The 16,124-nt window shown below is 39.4% G+C and overlaps 1 protein-coding gene across 2 annotated transcripts in view; it reads left to right on the plus strand.

The window, feature by feature from the left end:
• The window catches only part of LOC139162270 (antiviral innate immune response receptor RIG-I-like), a 52,851-nt gene that overhangs the window by 1,104 nt on the left and 35,623 nt on the right, over positions 1-16,124 (plus strand). For both annotated transcript variants that reach the window (XM_070742449.1, XM_070742450.1), the window contains exons 2-7: positions 3,510-3,638; positions 5,545-5,723; positions 7,514-7,664; positions 9,328-9,465; positions 11,563-11,670; positions 14,858-15,008. In XM_070742449.1, the coding sequence (XP_070598550.1) occupies positions 3,510-3,638; positions 5,545-5,723; positions 7,514-7,664; positions 9,328-9,465; positions 11,563-11,670; positions 14,858-15,008 (856 nt within the window). The remainder of the gene's footprint in view (positions 1-3,509; positions 3,639-5,544; positions 5,724-7,513; positions 7,665-9,327; positions 9,466-11,562; positions 11,671-14,857; positions 15,009-16,124) is intronic.

The following is a 16,124-nucleotide window of genomic DNA, read 5'->3' on the forward strand; positions in this document are numbered from 1 at the left end:
AGGAAATTTGTCTTTGGTGCAGATGCTCTAAGTGTATATAAAAGACAAGATACACTGTATACAAAATATATAAGAAGCCATTTGATTCTTAAGTCAATTAATCGACGGTCATAACATAATTCACGTCGGGGGAGACGTTTTAATTTGGGTACTGTATCTTTTCCCCCCCATTCCAAAAATCTGCACCGCCTACAGTCCCTAGGGAGATGGGCTGCATACAAATTGATGAATAAATAAATATTCTCCAAAACATCCGAAGATCGTTCAACTCCTTTTCTAACGTCAACAGTCGCCCCCGGTATTCTATTCTATTGCGGTTGCATGGAGGTGTTTCCCTGCCCAACAAGAAATTTTCCTACCGATGTTTCCAAAACGGAATGAATGAGTTAAAACTTCAGCTTGAAGACATCTTTTTAAAGGAATCCTCCCGCTTTTTAAAAAAATAACCCAGCGTCTTTCCCACATGTGCTCTGATGTTGATTAAAGTAACATACATACATTTAATTAATTGATTGATTAATTAATTCGACTTCTATGCCGCCCAATGCCGAAGGACTCAAGGCGGAATATAACAATTTTAAGACCGCGGATCTATATATACTGCTCAAAAATAATAATAAAGGGAACACTAACACATTCTAGATCTGAATGAATGGAATATTTGACTTCACTTCAGGCATTGGCTGTGACTTTTCAGAAGAGGTTGGGCAGAAAGACGTTGAAAGGGGAAAAAAATGGTTTTGCGTAGCTACTATTCCGTAAGGAACCCGAGAGACGACTATTTCGCCCACCGCGGTTCTTATACTCTTCCTTCCTTCCTTCCCTCCTTTCTTGATTGATTAATTGATTGATTGCAGAGAAGAAGTCAGGCTAACCATTTCAGACAGGTTGCGTTTGAGCGCTCTTTCTTGCAACGCGTTTTGTTGGGGGGTTTGCAGGCAGTGTTTTTTTTGAGTCGGTAGACCCGTCTTTGCTATGTGTAGGCGCTCACGATCGGGTTGCCAAGGCCAGTTTCCGTAAAGCGGCTTGGTTGAACTGCGTGGAGATGGGGAGTGTGTGTGTGTTTTCCCTTCATTGTGACTGCGGCCACCGTAGGCTCTTTTTCGGAATTACTGTTGGTAACCAGGAGGCGGAAGCAAGGCGCTATCGGCTGAAAGCAGTTGAGGCGGGGCAAGAGTCCTGCCAGCAGATGGCGCTAAAAACCCTCCAAGCGCGCTCGTGCTCTGCCTACTTCTAACAGTTTTTTCCCCCCATCCCTCCCTGAAAACGGTAGAATTTTTCGTTTTCCCTGTTATGTCCGGCTGCACCACTAGAGGGCAATGCTAGGAGCGGTACGCTCCAGGATCCGGATTGACTGTTAAGCTTTTAGCCGTCCGTATAAATTGCACTGTTCCTGTCAGAAGTTGCCTCCTGTCAGAGTTGTGTTCTGAACGGGTTGATTAAAGCATCCAATGTTCCTCAGAGCTGTCAGTCTCTTCGTTCTTCATTTCATTCCCATTGGAAGTGAAATAAGCAATGACTGCCTGGAAAATCCAAAACAGATTTCCTTATTTGAAACAAAGAGATTTGAGACATTTCATACACAAAGTCGTGGTCTTTATGAACTGCACAATCTTGATCAAGAGCTCGGAAACAAAGTATCTCATGCCAACTGTCTTTTAATTTCAAATTCATTCATTCATTCCATTTGTATGATCCAAATGCTTCTAAATGCATTTACCTTTTACTCTTTAAAACTTACCTCTGCACAAGGCTTCCATCTAATTTCCATCTGATGTCCTCAGGTTTCCATTTTTTTTAAAAAAAATCTTTATTTACATACAAGTAGGACAAAACAATAACATTAAAAAAAGAATAGTGACATGGTTTTATATTTCTTATGATACTTATATATACTTGTTCAGTCCTCAGGGTTTCCTTTTGTTACATTTGCTTTCTTTTCATATTTTTATAATAATTCTTTTTTTAAAAAAACAATCTTTAGTAGTTTTGTTTAAAAAATTGACAAAACATGCAAACATGTTTTTACATATAACAGTATGCATTTCATATGTAATGTTAAACATGGAGGTCAACTATCTTGTTGATGCTTATGTTTTACAGCTTATTGGTGCTATATCTTTGTATTCCCTATGTACTTATTGTTTACATTAATATCATTCTTATTCACTTCTACTTATATAGTGTTTTACATACAACATTGTAATTATAATCTAATTCTTATTCTATTCTATCCTTTTTGTAACTCTTAACTCATTTTTAAATACAATCCACATTCAGAACCCAAATGGTTAGCTTCCAAGGATTGATGTTTGAAAACAAGCAAAAGTGAAAAGTGATTCAGTTTCACTGTAAATTTTTTCTAATTTAATATAATTATGTTTAATGACATATCCTTTGTGTCAAAGTACTGTATGAGGAGTTACTTTCTCTCTCTCTCTCCCTCCCTCCCTCCCCCTCTCTCTCTCATTCCTTTTATGTCCCAGTCATTCCTTTGCTGTAGCCCTCATCAGATGATTCCATAGACAAGCACCTAATCCCAGTTTTACTTCATGAATGTTCATCCTAGTCTGCATGCAAAGATTTTTAGTTCAGTTCATCTAGTTTATCCTCCAGGAAAGCAAAGGTGTATGGACATAGAATTCTTCCAATTTTTTTTTTATAAAAACAACCCCTTGAAATATCTAGGCTGAGAAATTTCATTGGCCCAGAGTCAACCTTGACAACTGTATAATATTGCTTATGTTAATGACTTAAAATACTAGAACCAACAAGAATTCAGAATAGATTTATCACTGTGTTTAATTTAACTATATATTTCATTACATATAAATTATAGCTTCCCCAGAGGCCCTGTGGAGGCTGGAAATGGCCTGTTTCCCAACTTCTGGTGGGCACAGTGGGCTCGTGTTTCTCCCTCCCCAGGCTCCAAAGTCTTCCCTGGAGCTGGGGGAAATTAAAAACGCTCTTCGCCATCCCCTTGGAGGCTCTCTGGAAGCGAAAAATGCCCTCCCAGAGCCTCTGCCCAAGCCAAAAATCAGCTAGTTGACACACATACATGTTGGAGCTGAGCTAGTGCCATAGTTTTGCCATCACTGCTAGAGACTGCCAATGTCATCACGCTGCTTTTGATATAAACTTACAATCATTTCCTTTCCAATTCTCCACTCTGCAAAGGGATGGGAAAAGAAAAACAACATGAATATTGATTGTATTGGTAACCACATTATTGAGGGGACAGCATTGTTGCAATTTCCAATGGATGCTGAGGGAGGCAAGTAGTAAGTAAGAACCACTTGTAATGTGTTTTCAGTAAGCAAGCACACACACACAAAGTTTCTAAACAGCAGCAGAATGAGTTATTGCCTCTGGGTATGTGGAAAATGGAATCATAGACCCCTGGAAAGCTAAAATGGAAAAGATGCTTTACTTTGAAAGATGCTTTGCTTTGAACCTTAAGGTGAGAAATTTACTTCAACAGTTTTGTCTACAATCTGATTTCATTCTAGAGACCATTGAGAAAATTGAAGAGCAAAGGAACCGGCCAACATTGGCAGCAGAACTCTTTCTTCAGTCTATTCTAGAGCTCAAAGAAGATGGATGGTTCCGTGGTTTTCTGGATGCACTGCGAGAATCGGGTATGACTGCTTTATTATATCAGAAATGTTTACTAAACTTCAATCTTTCTCCCTCTAAAACTAATAAAACCTCTAATAAGTGGTTTTATGTAAACAATTGCAATTTCTTTGAGTGGGTTCCACATTAAAGAATTATTCAAAGAGTTCAGCATATTAGTCATTGAAAACAGACACGTACACACACACAAACACACACACACACACTGATATTCAGTTACAAGACAGGAAACACATTCTTAGTTGGCATGTAAATGTCCTTTTTGAAAGACGGCTTCTTCCAAAAGCCTCTGCAAATGAGCTGATGGATTCCTTCAGCCTCAGATCTGACAGTCTATGAATCCAGTAAGTTTGTTGGAAATGAAAGCTGGAATTAGAGCTGGGGTTTTCAATGCGAAGTGAAATTACCATATATTTTGGAGTATAAGGCGCATCTTTCCCTCCCTAAAAGTGGTTGAAAGTGTTGGTGCGTCTTACACACTAAATACAGTGATACCTTGTCTTACGGGAGGAGGTTTGTAAGGTTAAAAGTTCGTAAAACAAAACAATGTTTCCCATAGGAATCAATGGAAAACCGATTAATGCGTGCAAGCCCAAAATTTAACCCTTTTTCAAGCCAAAGCGCCCTTTTTTGTGGTGGTGGGATTCCCCTGAAGCTCCCCTCCATGGGAAACTCCACCTCCTGACTTCCGTGTTTTTGCGATGCTGTAGGGAAATCCCAGAAGGGGAATCCCAGGATCGCAAAAATGGGCGCTCCGCTGGCAACGGAAGTCCGGAGGTGGGGTTTCCCAGCAAGTGAAATCGCACCATCGCAAAAACACAGAAGTCCTCGAAACCCCACCTCTGGACTTCCGTTGCCAGCGGAGCGCCCGTTTTTGCGATCCTGGGATTCCCCTCCTGGGATTTCCCTACAGCATCGCAAAAACACGGAAGTCAGGAGGTGGGGTTTCCCATGGAGGGGTGCTTCAGGGGAATCCCACTACCGCAAAAACGGGTGCTCCGCTGGCAAGGGAAGGCCGGAGGTGGGGTTTCCCAGCGAGGGAAGCCTCACCAAAATCACACTATCACAAAAACACAGAAGTCTGGGGGCGGGGTTTCGAGGACTTCTGTGTTTTTGCGATGGTGCGATTTCACAGCATTGCAAAAACGCAGAAGTCAGGAGGTGGGATTTCCCATGGAGGGGAGCCTCAGGGGAATCCCAGGATCGCAAAAACGGGTGCTTCGCTTGCCACACAAGTCCGGAGACGGGGCATCCCAGTGGCGGCGGCGGGTTCGTAAGGCGAAAAAAGTTCGTAAGAATAGGCAAAAAAATTCTGAACCCCGGGTTTGAATCTCAAAAATTTCGTATGACGAGGTGTTTGTATCACGAGGTACCACTCACTGTATAGCCATTTTTAGCCTCCCAAAGCCATATCTCCACGTCCCATTTTTGTGAAACAAAAAGACCTTTTTTGCAAAAAAATCCCTCAGCCCCCAGGAGCATTCTGGATGCCTCCCAAACTTCCTGCACACCCAATTTTTTGCAAAAAATGGGTGAAAAATTACTTTGAGCTCAATGCAGTTCCTGTTTAACTGACATCAAATAGCTTAAAGAAGTCAGTCAACACAACCAAGAGAATCAGCATCCTGATAATAAGAAAATATTTACAGTAATAAGTGCCAAGGGGATTTTTTGGGGTGGGTGGGGAAGGTTCTTTAAAAGCTCTCCAAGTCTCAGAGAGGAGCTGGAGTTTCTTACCAAACTTGATTGGTAGGGCTTCTCAACACAATCACTTTCCACACTTTTTGGGTGTGTGTGTGTGCTGAAGCTAACTTAGAAAGGCAACAGATAAACCACCTGTTGCTCATGGTTAACCTTAGTCAATTGCCACTTTAATTTCAATTTGCATCTTCTATTCTGCTTCTTAAGGGTATACTGGCCTTTCCCAAGCAATTGGAAATTGGGATTTCCAGATATTTGAAACTTTGGAACCTCATAGGGAACTTCTGAAACGAATTGAACCCGTTATGCTGGATATTGATGTCAAAGAAATTCATGGCGGCATGGGTGACTGCCTCCTACCTCAGGAATGGGAAGAAATTTATCAGGTATTATTTATTTAAACTGCTTAATCAATAACACTCAGCCCATCTGCTCTATGCTATCCCACTGTTAACAAGAGCCTCACATTATTTTAGGAGACAGCCCTGACTTTCATTTTATACAGGGTACTAATTCTGCATGACCAGAGAGCAAAAATAAAACCTATATCAATTATTACCAATTTAATTTCTATAAATATTTGAGGATATGCTGATGTGGTCCAGGTTATAGGCTGGTATGCAAGGAAGGTGTTGTGGTTCAGCCTGAGGCTGCTCAGGGACCAGCTGTGTCTGCTGGCTCCATGCCCGGAGGAGGATGACAGAGAAAAGGAGGGGGCCGATCAGTCAGACGGGGAGGGGACAGCCAAGAATGGGATGAGGAGGAACAGCATGGGGGGGGGGGGGGGCTCTCCCCAGCCAGTAGCTTGGAATCATTAGGAGATGACGCACAAGCTGTCATTGACATGCGACAGAGACGTTCAGAGCAAAGAAAGGAGCAGTTAAAGAAATATCACCATTGAATTAGAAACAGGTGGGTTTGGGTGTGGTCCTCATCAGCAGTGTTTAAAAGGCAGGCAAGCCCTTGAAGCCATGTGGAGTGTTATCAGTTTGGAGTTACGGTGTCCTGCTTTGTTCTCCGCGTCTCTGTTCCTGGCTTGTGGCCCAGCAGTTTGGAAGACCTGTGGGAGGTGTAGGTCTGCTATCTACAGCCTTGTCTTGGCAGCAAGAATCCTGTATTGCTGCATGGACTTTTGCTCTCATGGATACATTTGAAGATACAGCATTTTCCTGTTTGTAAGGACATTTTCTGTTACCTGTGTTTTTCTTGAATTTTATAAAACTACCTTTGCCTTTTACCGGTGTGTCTGGCTTCTCTTTTTGGGTTGGTATTGACTTCCGGAGTGACCCAGACAGAACAGAAGGGAGGAATAAATAGTGAATTTTAAAATTGGATTTGCTTATTTTACATTGTCTTATTGTTACTCTGAGAGAAAAGATTTGTGAATTTTGCTTTGATCATTTTTTTTTTCAAGTTTAGTTGCTTGTACCTTGTTTTCCTCAAAATAAGTCATCCCTTGATAATAAGCCCAATTGGGCTTTTGAGTTCATGGCTGTAAGGCCAAGTGCTTATTTCAGGGTTCAAAAAAATATAAGACAGGATCTTATTTTCGGGGAAACGGATAGTTTGGCATGAATCTTCCGATACTATTTTCATAAAATTTTATTGAAAGCTTTACAAATAATATAAGAATTCACTCAAATTAATAGCAAAAGCAGTTAGACTTATATACTGCTTCATAGTGCTTTACAGCCCTCTCTAAGCAGTTTACAGAGTCAACATATTGTCCCCAACAATCTGGGTCTTTATTTTATCTCGGAAGGATGGAAGGTTGAGTCAACCTGGAGCTTGTCAAGATTGAACTACTGGCAGTTGACAGAGTCAGCCTGCAATACCGCATTCTAACCACTTCGCCACGAAGGCTGTAATAAAGAGTGAAAGCAAGGAAGAAGAAAGTAAAAAGCAAAGGTGTGGAAAGAAAGGATAAAATGAAATAAAAAGAAGCTTCCAATTTCCCTTGTAACAAATATAAGTACAATTACAAAATCAACTCCTGCCTTATGATTAAAAAAGAAGATTGACATTTCTATTCAGTTTCCCCCCTAATCTTCAAAAACCACAAATTCTGCATTTTTTCTGTTTTATGTGAAGAGTCCATAAAGAGTGGAAGTGAATCTTTTGAGTTTTGAAATACAATAAATAATACTCCTCTCTACCTCCTCTTTCTGATTGGCAGATTAGTGACAACAAAGGGAGAAGCGCAAGCGCAAAGAAACTGGTAGAATGTCTGTGTAGATCAGACAAAGAACATTGGCCTAAAACTTTCCCTATCGCACTGTATGAGTCTGGATACAAAACCCAAAGCGAATACTGGAATTTGAAAGGAGGTATTGTCATATCGTTGTTTTACTTTCCATTCAGTCTCTTTCTTTTGGAAGACTTCCAGAATAGAGAAAGTTACAAGAGGCAGAGTCACCAATTGGAATGTCATTGGGGTGTATGCAGTGATGGTCATAATCAGGTGGTCGAACTCAGGGCTGTGTTCCTCTTACCTTTTCCTTCTGGTGCGCACCGCGACATTTTGGGCATGTGTGATTGCTGCGATCGCACACATACACTTGTGTCCCCTGGTGTGATTTTACTTCTGCGTATGCTCAGAGGGACAATTTTACTTCCATGCATGCTCAGAGTCGAAAACCCGCAACTTTTTAATAAAAAAATATGACGGTACGCACAGACCTGCAAAGACAGTACCAGAGCCATCACAGCGAAATTGCAATATCGGTGGGCCACTGTTGGAGCGTCCAGTAGGAATCCACTTCTGATTGAAACCCTTCAGTTTTAGCTTGTATGTGCCTTAAAATTGGAAAGACATCCATTGCCGTGCTGTTACAGGTAGTCCTCACTTAAAAAGTCAAATTGGGACCTGCAATTTACCCACTAAGTGGAGTAGTCACTGAGTGGTAAATCACATAGACTCAGTTTCACACCTTTGGCTTTGTTTGCTTCCTAACTACTCCCCTGCCCTTTGGAATGCTCTGGGTATTTGTTTGCTGTCTTGTATACATAGAAAGCAATGCATTCATGCTGGAAAACACAGGTGCATTACAAAAAATAGCTTTCGATATTCTCTTGAAATCCCTTCCTCTCTGATCTCTTCACTATACAAGTAGGAGGCAGATGGGGGGGTTGGGGCTAGAAAAAAAGCAAGCAATTTCTGTAAGCAGTCGCTCCCTTCCTGACCTTTTCCCATTGCCTGTACAATCACATTGCTTTTGATACGTAGAAAAAAAAGCAGCTTACTCTTGAAATCCCTCCCACTCCAATCTTTCAACTAGTGTCACTTAGTGAAATGGGTGGGGTAGAAATGCAGTGAATATATAAACAAAGAATTACGTAGAAACTTTGTCATTTGAGCAAGACTATTCAAATAGGTCCTCCACGTCGTTTAAGATTGGAGATTTGCAGTGTTTCTGCATTCATGAGAACATCATATTCTGTTTCCCAACAGTATGCAGAATATAAATTTCTTATACAATCATTGAGTTGATGCTTAATATACTCCAGTATAACAATATTTATTTATTTATATATTTATTAGATTTGTATGCCACCCCTCTCTGTAGACTGGGGCGGCTAACAACAATAATAAGACAATATAAACAAATCCAATATTTAAGTTTAAGTTAAATTAAGAAACCCTAATTTGAGAAACCAATCATACATACAGACATACCAAGCATAAATTTTATAAGCCTAGGGGAAGGGAATATCTCAATTCCCCCATGCCTGACGACAGAGGTGGGTTTTAAGAAGCTTACGAAAGGGAAGGAGGGTGGGGGCAACTCTGATATCTGGGGGGAGTTGGTTGCAGAGGGGCAGGGCTGCCACAGAGAAGGCTTTTCCCCTGGGTCTCGCCAGATGGCATTGTTTTTTTAATATATTTTTTCCTACTCATATTTTCCTGAGGAGTGCTTTTACAGTAGGTGTGTCAGGCCAAATAGTTACGAAAATGCAATAATTGAACGGATTTCTCTATGTCACATTCAGATGATAATGCAGATGTTGAAATGAAAAATGCAGATGCTGAAATAGACAGTGAAGACGAAAGCAGCTCTGTTTTTCAAATACAGATTTCCGAAGAAGCAGAATCTGATAATCTTTGTGGGAGTTCATCTTCAGCTTCAGGTAAGACAGTTGGAAAACTGCCTTGGGCTCAATTTATCTGCATTCTCCTAGGAAATGTTTAGTAGATTCTCAAGGAAAGGATCTGTATTACGAAAAGTAATCATGTCACTTATTTTGGGCAGAGGAGTATGACTAGGTGCCTTCGGTGGTGCCTGCGGTACTTATATTTCTTGAAAAATTTCAATGCTGTCCTTACAGCCCCTTGTGGATCAACATTTTGGCGTTTTCTAATGTGATTAAATGTAGAAATGGTGCATTACCAAAAGAATACTCATTTATTTTGAAATGAATTATATTTACCTTTAGTGTAGTTTGAAGTATCAGCTACAGGCCAATGAAGCCTCTTGTTTGTTTTCTCTGGGAGGTGTCTGTTACAGGTCTATATTAGAAAACTTGCAAGGTATTTTCTTGCTTTGAAAAATGTTACTTTTTGGCAATTGAACATGGAACATAAGCACAACTTCTGTCACTTGAATCAGACAAATAGGCCTTCAGACTTTTATTTAGAATTGCTTCATGCTCCACCATGTTTAAACCAAGTCACCCAGCCTATAAGCATTTTCACACATCCTTCTACAAAATGACATAGGCACGCGGAAGCTTTCAAATTTGTATGTGTGGTTATTTGCTTTTAATCAGCTTTGTGCTAGTCTAAATTAATAAAAAATAAAAAAAGACATAGAAAAAAAAGAAAACCAAGATAAATTTGGACACCTACCCTTAATTTTTTATAATGGCAAGCTATGATAGAAGAGGGTTCTTCAGAAATTACCAGCTGACACCCATCTCTGGAAGAGCAAGTGATCTTATGGTTCTTCCTCACAGGGAAATTACTTTCAATGGCCTTGATGAGGAGAGAGTTGTTAAGTAAATTTTGTTAAGTAAACATTATGATTTTTTTAAAGTCACAGTTGTTAAGTGAATCACTGCAATTGTTAACTTGTTAATGGTTGTAAAGTGAATCTGGCTTCCCCACTGACATTGCTAGTCAGAAGGTTGCAAAAGGTGATTCCCACATGACTACGGGATGCTGTAACCGTCATAAACATGAACTGATTACCAAGCTTCCAAATTTTGATCATGAGACCATAGGGAGGCTGCAAGCATCCTAAGTGTGAAAAATAGTCATGTCACTTTTTTCAGCGCTGTTGTAACTGTAAACTGCTTAGAAAAGGCTGTAAAATACTATGCAGCAGAATGTAAGTGCTGTTATAGTAAATACTTCATTTTACATGCCATATATATGTCATATTCTATATACCATATTTTCGGAGTATGAGATGCACCATTTTAACCCCGCAAAAGAGGGTGGAAACTTGGGTGTGTCTTATACACTGCATGTAGCCCCGCCCAGCCACTCCCACCCTTTGGCATCTGCCTCCCAGCAATTTACCCCCTTGCAGCAAGCCGCGCAGAGCCTGAGTATCACAAGCAACTGATTATTGGCGGCCTGACCAGCAGCTGATTGAGGCTGCAAGCCGGCCCACATGATAAGAACTGAAAGTGAAGCTAGCTGCAAGGAGGCAAATTGCTGGGAGGCAGAATTTTATTTTCTTGTACTAATCAGTTGGTGAAACTGGATGCAAGGAGGTAAGTCAATAACTATAAATGTCTATAGAATGTTCAAATTATTAAACCTATTTTTTAAAGACTGCTTTATTATTGTTCTAGACACCTTAACAAAATGAAGAAGCTTTTTAAAATAAATGCTTGATCTGAAGAGGCCCATTGCTATTGTGTCTTCTTTTAAATAGCAGAGAATAATTTATACTTCAAAGTTTAACAGCATCTGTACAAGTAGATCTATTTAAATAATTGGGAGGGGTTAGTCTGACTACACTTAAGAAAACTTTTTGGCATTAATATACTGCCACAATGTACATTTATCAAATTCTTTGCTATTTCTATGGGTCAGGCACACATACACAGAAATACACAGCAAACAGTATATATCATTCATGCTGCCTGCTGGGAGGTAGAGGCAGATCCCCCCCCCCCCCCCGTTTTCTTCCCCTAAAACTAAGATGCATCTTATACTCTGAAAGATAAGGTATGTTACAATTTTTTCAATGTGCTTTTGTTCACTTGTTCTTCTAGATACTTTCCAGCAGACCAGATATGTTCCAAGGAAGCCAAGGAGCTATCAGATAGAACTTGCAGAACCTGCTCTTAATGGCAAGCATACCATGATTTGTGCCCCTACTGGTAAGATTATATTTCTCTGAACTACAGTAACACTTAGAAGTAAGTTTCTTGGCTGGTAGGACTGGAAAGTCATTTTAGACCTCTTTTTTTTTAAAGAAAGGCCATAAGAAAAAATTTTTAAGGGGGGGGAAAGAATACTTACATTTTTCTCCCCCTCCACCCTCTTTTCCTGGTATGATGGAGATTTGAATGGTTTGCTCATGCCTTCATCAAACTTTGATTATCCCTTTATGGGAATACTAGACAACTCTACATTATCTTCTTAAAGTCATCCTTTAAGAAGAAGAAAATGCAGTCTTAGGTGAAAGAAATGAACATTATTTTTTAAAAATCCTAGTGCTGGATAGTTCTGTGATCATCTAATAAGAGTATATATTTATAAATGGAAAAAAATAACTAGTGGCAAAAGAAACTTCAATAATAGGTCAATATTTAATTAGCTAAATAAATAAACATGACCATGGCAAAAAAAGAAATGGGGGAATGAGTGGTTTCTGACTTCTAGCTGACTTCTCTATTGATGTTGCTTGCGGGAAGCTGTCAGGAAGTATCTACCAACTTGTATCTTTAATGTAAGAAAGAAGAAAGAATAAATTTGTGGTACATTTAATTAATGCATCTATGTATGTATGCATGTATATGCCCTAGCACAAATACAAAAGCACCAGCCAGAAGATGACGAGTGAGACCTCATTGAAACGTTGCCAGAAATCTCTGAAACTTACACAGGAAGAAACCCTAATATAAAAAAATAAAGGGAACACCTCAACAACACAAAACCAAGTAAATCAAACTTCTGTGAAATCAAACTGTCCACTTAGGAAGCGTAGAATAAAAATGAAAGATATGAAGAATAGTATAATAATCAATTTAAAAACAATAAAAATATGTGTGTGGAGAAACCAATCAGTGTAGTTAAAAGCTTGTTGCAGTAGCCTTTCTGAATGTAAGAGGACTAAGAACCTTCTGCTCTTTCAGAAATGACAAGTTCCATAATATATCTTGTCCAATTTCCCCAAGCAGCTCGAAATGAAAGTCTTTCCCCCAATATACATTCATGGTATGGGCTCTGATACAGGTAGTCCTCAACTCACAACAGTTCGTTTAGTGACTGTTCAAAGCTACAATGGCACTGAAAAAAGTGACATGACCGTTTTCACAGTTACAATCTTTCCAGCATCCCCATGATCATCTGATCAAAATTCAGATGCTTTGCAATTGGCTCATATTTATGACCATTGCTGGATCGCAGGGTCCCCTTTTGTGACCAGCTGACAAGCAAAAATGGGGAAGCCAGATTCACTTAACAACTGGGTTACTAACTTAATCAACTGCAGTGATTTACTTAACAACTGAGGCAAGAAAGATTGTAAAATGGGGCAAAATTCACTTCACAAATGTCTCAATTAACAACAGAAATGTTGGGCTCAATTGTGGTCGTAAGTTGAGGACTAGCTATATGTTGCTCACGGATCAACTGTAGCCCTCAGCTCAGAAAAGAGTGTACAATGCAGAATAATGTGCAAGTATTGGAACAATAATAAATCAGGGGATCTCTGCTTAGTTGTGACTTGATATGATGTGTCAGTCAGATCAAATGCTGTGGACAAGGGAGATCAGGGGGTTCATTTTATATAAGAAAACTTCATATACTTGCTGGGGCTTTTTTGTACTATTTACAGTATCAATACTTCTTAAGCTAATGGACTTGACAGTGAAGGAACATTGAAATTCTATCGTACCTTCATGTTTTTTTAAACCCATTTTTGTCACCTGAAATTGTTGCTTATGTTCTTCATACTTTAAAAACATGTACAGTGGTACCTCATCATACGAACTTAATTGGTTCCAGGAGGAGGTTCGTAAGGTGAAAAGTTCGTAAGATGAAACAATGTTTCCCATAGGAATCAATGTAAAAGCAAATAATGGGTGCAAATCCTTCAGGAAAATCCCAAACTTTAGAAGGGAGGCGAACAGAGGGCAGGGAGGAGCAGCTAAAGGGGGTGGGTGGAAGAAGCAAGGCTAGGCTAAAGGGTGAGTGGGAAGGAAGAAAGGCAAGGGGGGTGCCCCTCCCTTTTCTTTTTTCAAAAGACACTCTTTCAGTGCCTTTGCAAGCATGCAAAATCTTTACTCCTCCAAGCTGCCCCTCCCTTTTCTTTCTTAAAAAAAGGGGGGGGGGGAAGAAACCCCATCATCCCAGCAGCAGCTGCTTGGGTTCGTAAGGTGAAAATAGTTCGGAAGAAGAGGCAAAAAAATCTTAAACACCGGGTTCGTATCTTGAAAAGTTCGTTAGAAGAGGTGTTCGTAAGATGAGGTACCACTGTATTTCCATATGTCCCTTTTGCTACTCATTCAGATGGACCAGTGTTTTTCAATCTTAGCAACTTTAATATGCATGGGCTCCAACTCCCTGAATTCCCCAACCAGCATACTAGAAGTCCACGTTATCTTAGAATTGCTGAGGTTGAAGAACACTGAGACAAATGACATATGGCTCATTTTTGTTGTCAAGCTTAAATAGATTCTAAGTTTCACTCTTCCATACCTTCTGGGCTTGAGCATCCCTTTTCCTATACTGAAGAATTACGTATTAAAGAACAGAACATGGTTTTAGTGAACATGTCTTTGGAAAATATGCAAAAAGGATTCCTATACAGTACACAATAATATTAAATAGTAAATAATACTTAATGGTGCCTCATATACATCTTCATACACAGTCTTTAAAGATGGCATTCTATTACGGCTGAGAGAACAGAATAGAAAGGAATAGTTAATACTGCCACGTAAGTTAATGACTAAGGAGCATGAGTAGTCCTCACTTAACAACTGCCTTGTTTAGCAAACATTAGAGGTAAAACGGCATTTTAAAAAACCTTTGTGACCATTTGCAACCATCACAGTAACCCTCAGACATGCGATCACTAATGGTGTAATTTTCAACTGTCTTGCAATCAGCAAATAAAATCATATGTCATAATATGAGGTTTTGCTTAACAACTGCAATGGTTCAATAACTGTAGGGGAAATAAACCTGTGATGGTAGGAGATTTTCCATGTTGGAGTTTCCAGTCTCAGTTGTGATCTCATATGTGAGAGGGCTCTGTGTGAACCTGCCAGCTTGTAGTTTGAATTTTTAGGCCATTGCTTCCGAATGCGCTCAAACAGCCTTTATTTATTTTTACAGGATCTGGGAAGACGTTTGTGTCTGTTATGATATGTGAGCATCATCTTCGCAACAAGTCTTCTGAGCAGACAAGGAAAATAGTCTTCCTCGCTACAAAAGTTCCAGTTTATGAACAACAGAAGAAAGTCTTCCAGGAATACTTCAAAAATGAGTATGATCTTAGTCTGTCCTGTTGCTTCCTAGTTTTAAAATGATAGCAATAATGTCTTTTAGATTGTTGCTCTACAGCAGAGTTCTCCAACTTTTTCCGCTTTGCAGATCAGTGGGGGAGGGGGGGAGGAAATGGTCCTTCCCATGCAGCAGGAAAGCATGCCTATGTGCACGGCTCCATTTGTGCAAGCAGCGGACACACCCAGTGTACCCAGGCGCTTGTCCACAACTTTCATGGCCCAGTTCAGAAAGGCCCTAGCGGGCTAGGGATTGGGGACCTCTGCTCTGTAGAAAGGTGGTCTGCCATAACTCAAGGATGAAATTTAGTACTCTTGCTTACTTTGAAATACGATGGATAAAAATGGATGATTTTTAGTTTTTTGTAATTGATTTTTTTGGTTTATATTGGATTTTTAAAAATTTGAACCAGTTTTTTAACATTTTTATTAAATGTATTTATTTTATTAAATGTATTTATTTTAATAAAATGCTTCTGGAGTAAAAATGTTATATAAAATAGTTTTCTATTTAAGGCACATTAATAATGTAATTCATTCAGCATGATATGAAGCTTACGTATGTAGCAACAGGCTGTATATTCTGCAATAATGGGACTGTCGTTGAGTCAACAGCAGGTCAGAGGATGAGCCACTGCGGGACAGAGATGACAGTTCCTCTTTAAAAATTACGATTTAAATCGAGATGATTTAAATCAAGCCTTTTTACTAGTGATTAAAATCGTATTTTAAATCAAATGCACTCTGCTTTGAAATCAGTGTCTGGAACAGCAGTTTGCTTGGTAATATGTAAAGTGTGCAGTTCGTAATGTATAAAGTGTGTACAGTATATGTGATAAGCACCTATGTTGCAATTTTTTTTAAAAAAAATCTCTGATATGACCAATTCCTGAATAAATTATGTGTATTTGTCTGTATGAGTTTATAGGTAATTGGGAGGCTTCTATGTATATGTGTGTATATATATATTATTTATTTATGTATTAGATTTCAACACCATCCTCGAAATGACTCAGAACATACATACATACATACATACATACATACATACATATATACACACATATTTTCAAAATTTGCACTTCTAGATTGAAAGCTTA

Source organism: Erythrolamprus reginae, chromosome 2 (assembly GCF_031021105.1).
Source record: "Erythrolamprus reginae isolate rEryReg1 chromosome 2, rEryReg1.hap1, whole genome shotgun sequence".
Taxonomy (NCBI): Eukaryota; Metazoa; Chordata; class Lepidosauria; order Squamata; family Dipsadidae; genus Erythrolamprus; species Erythrolamprus reginae.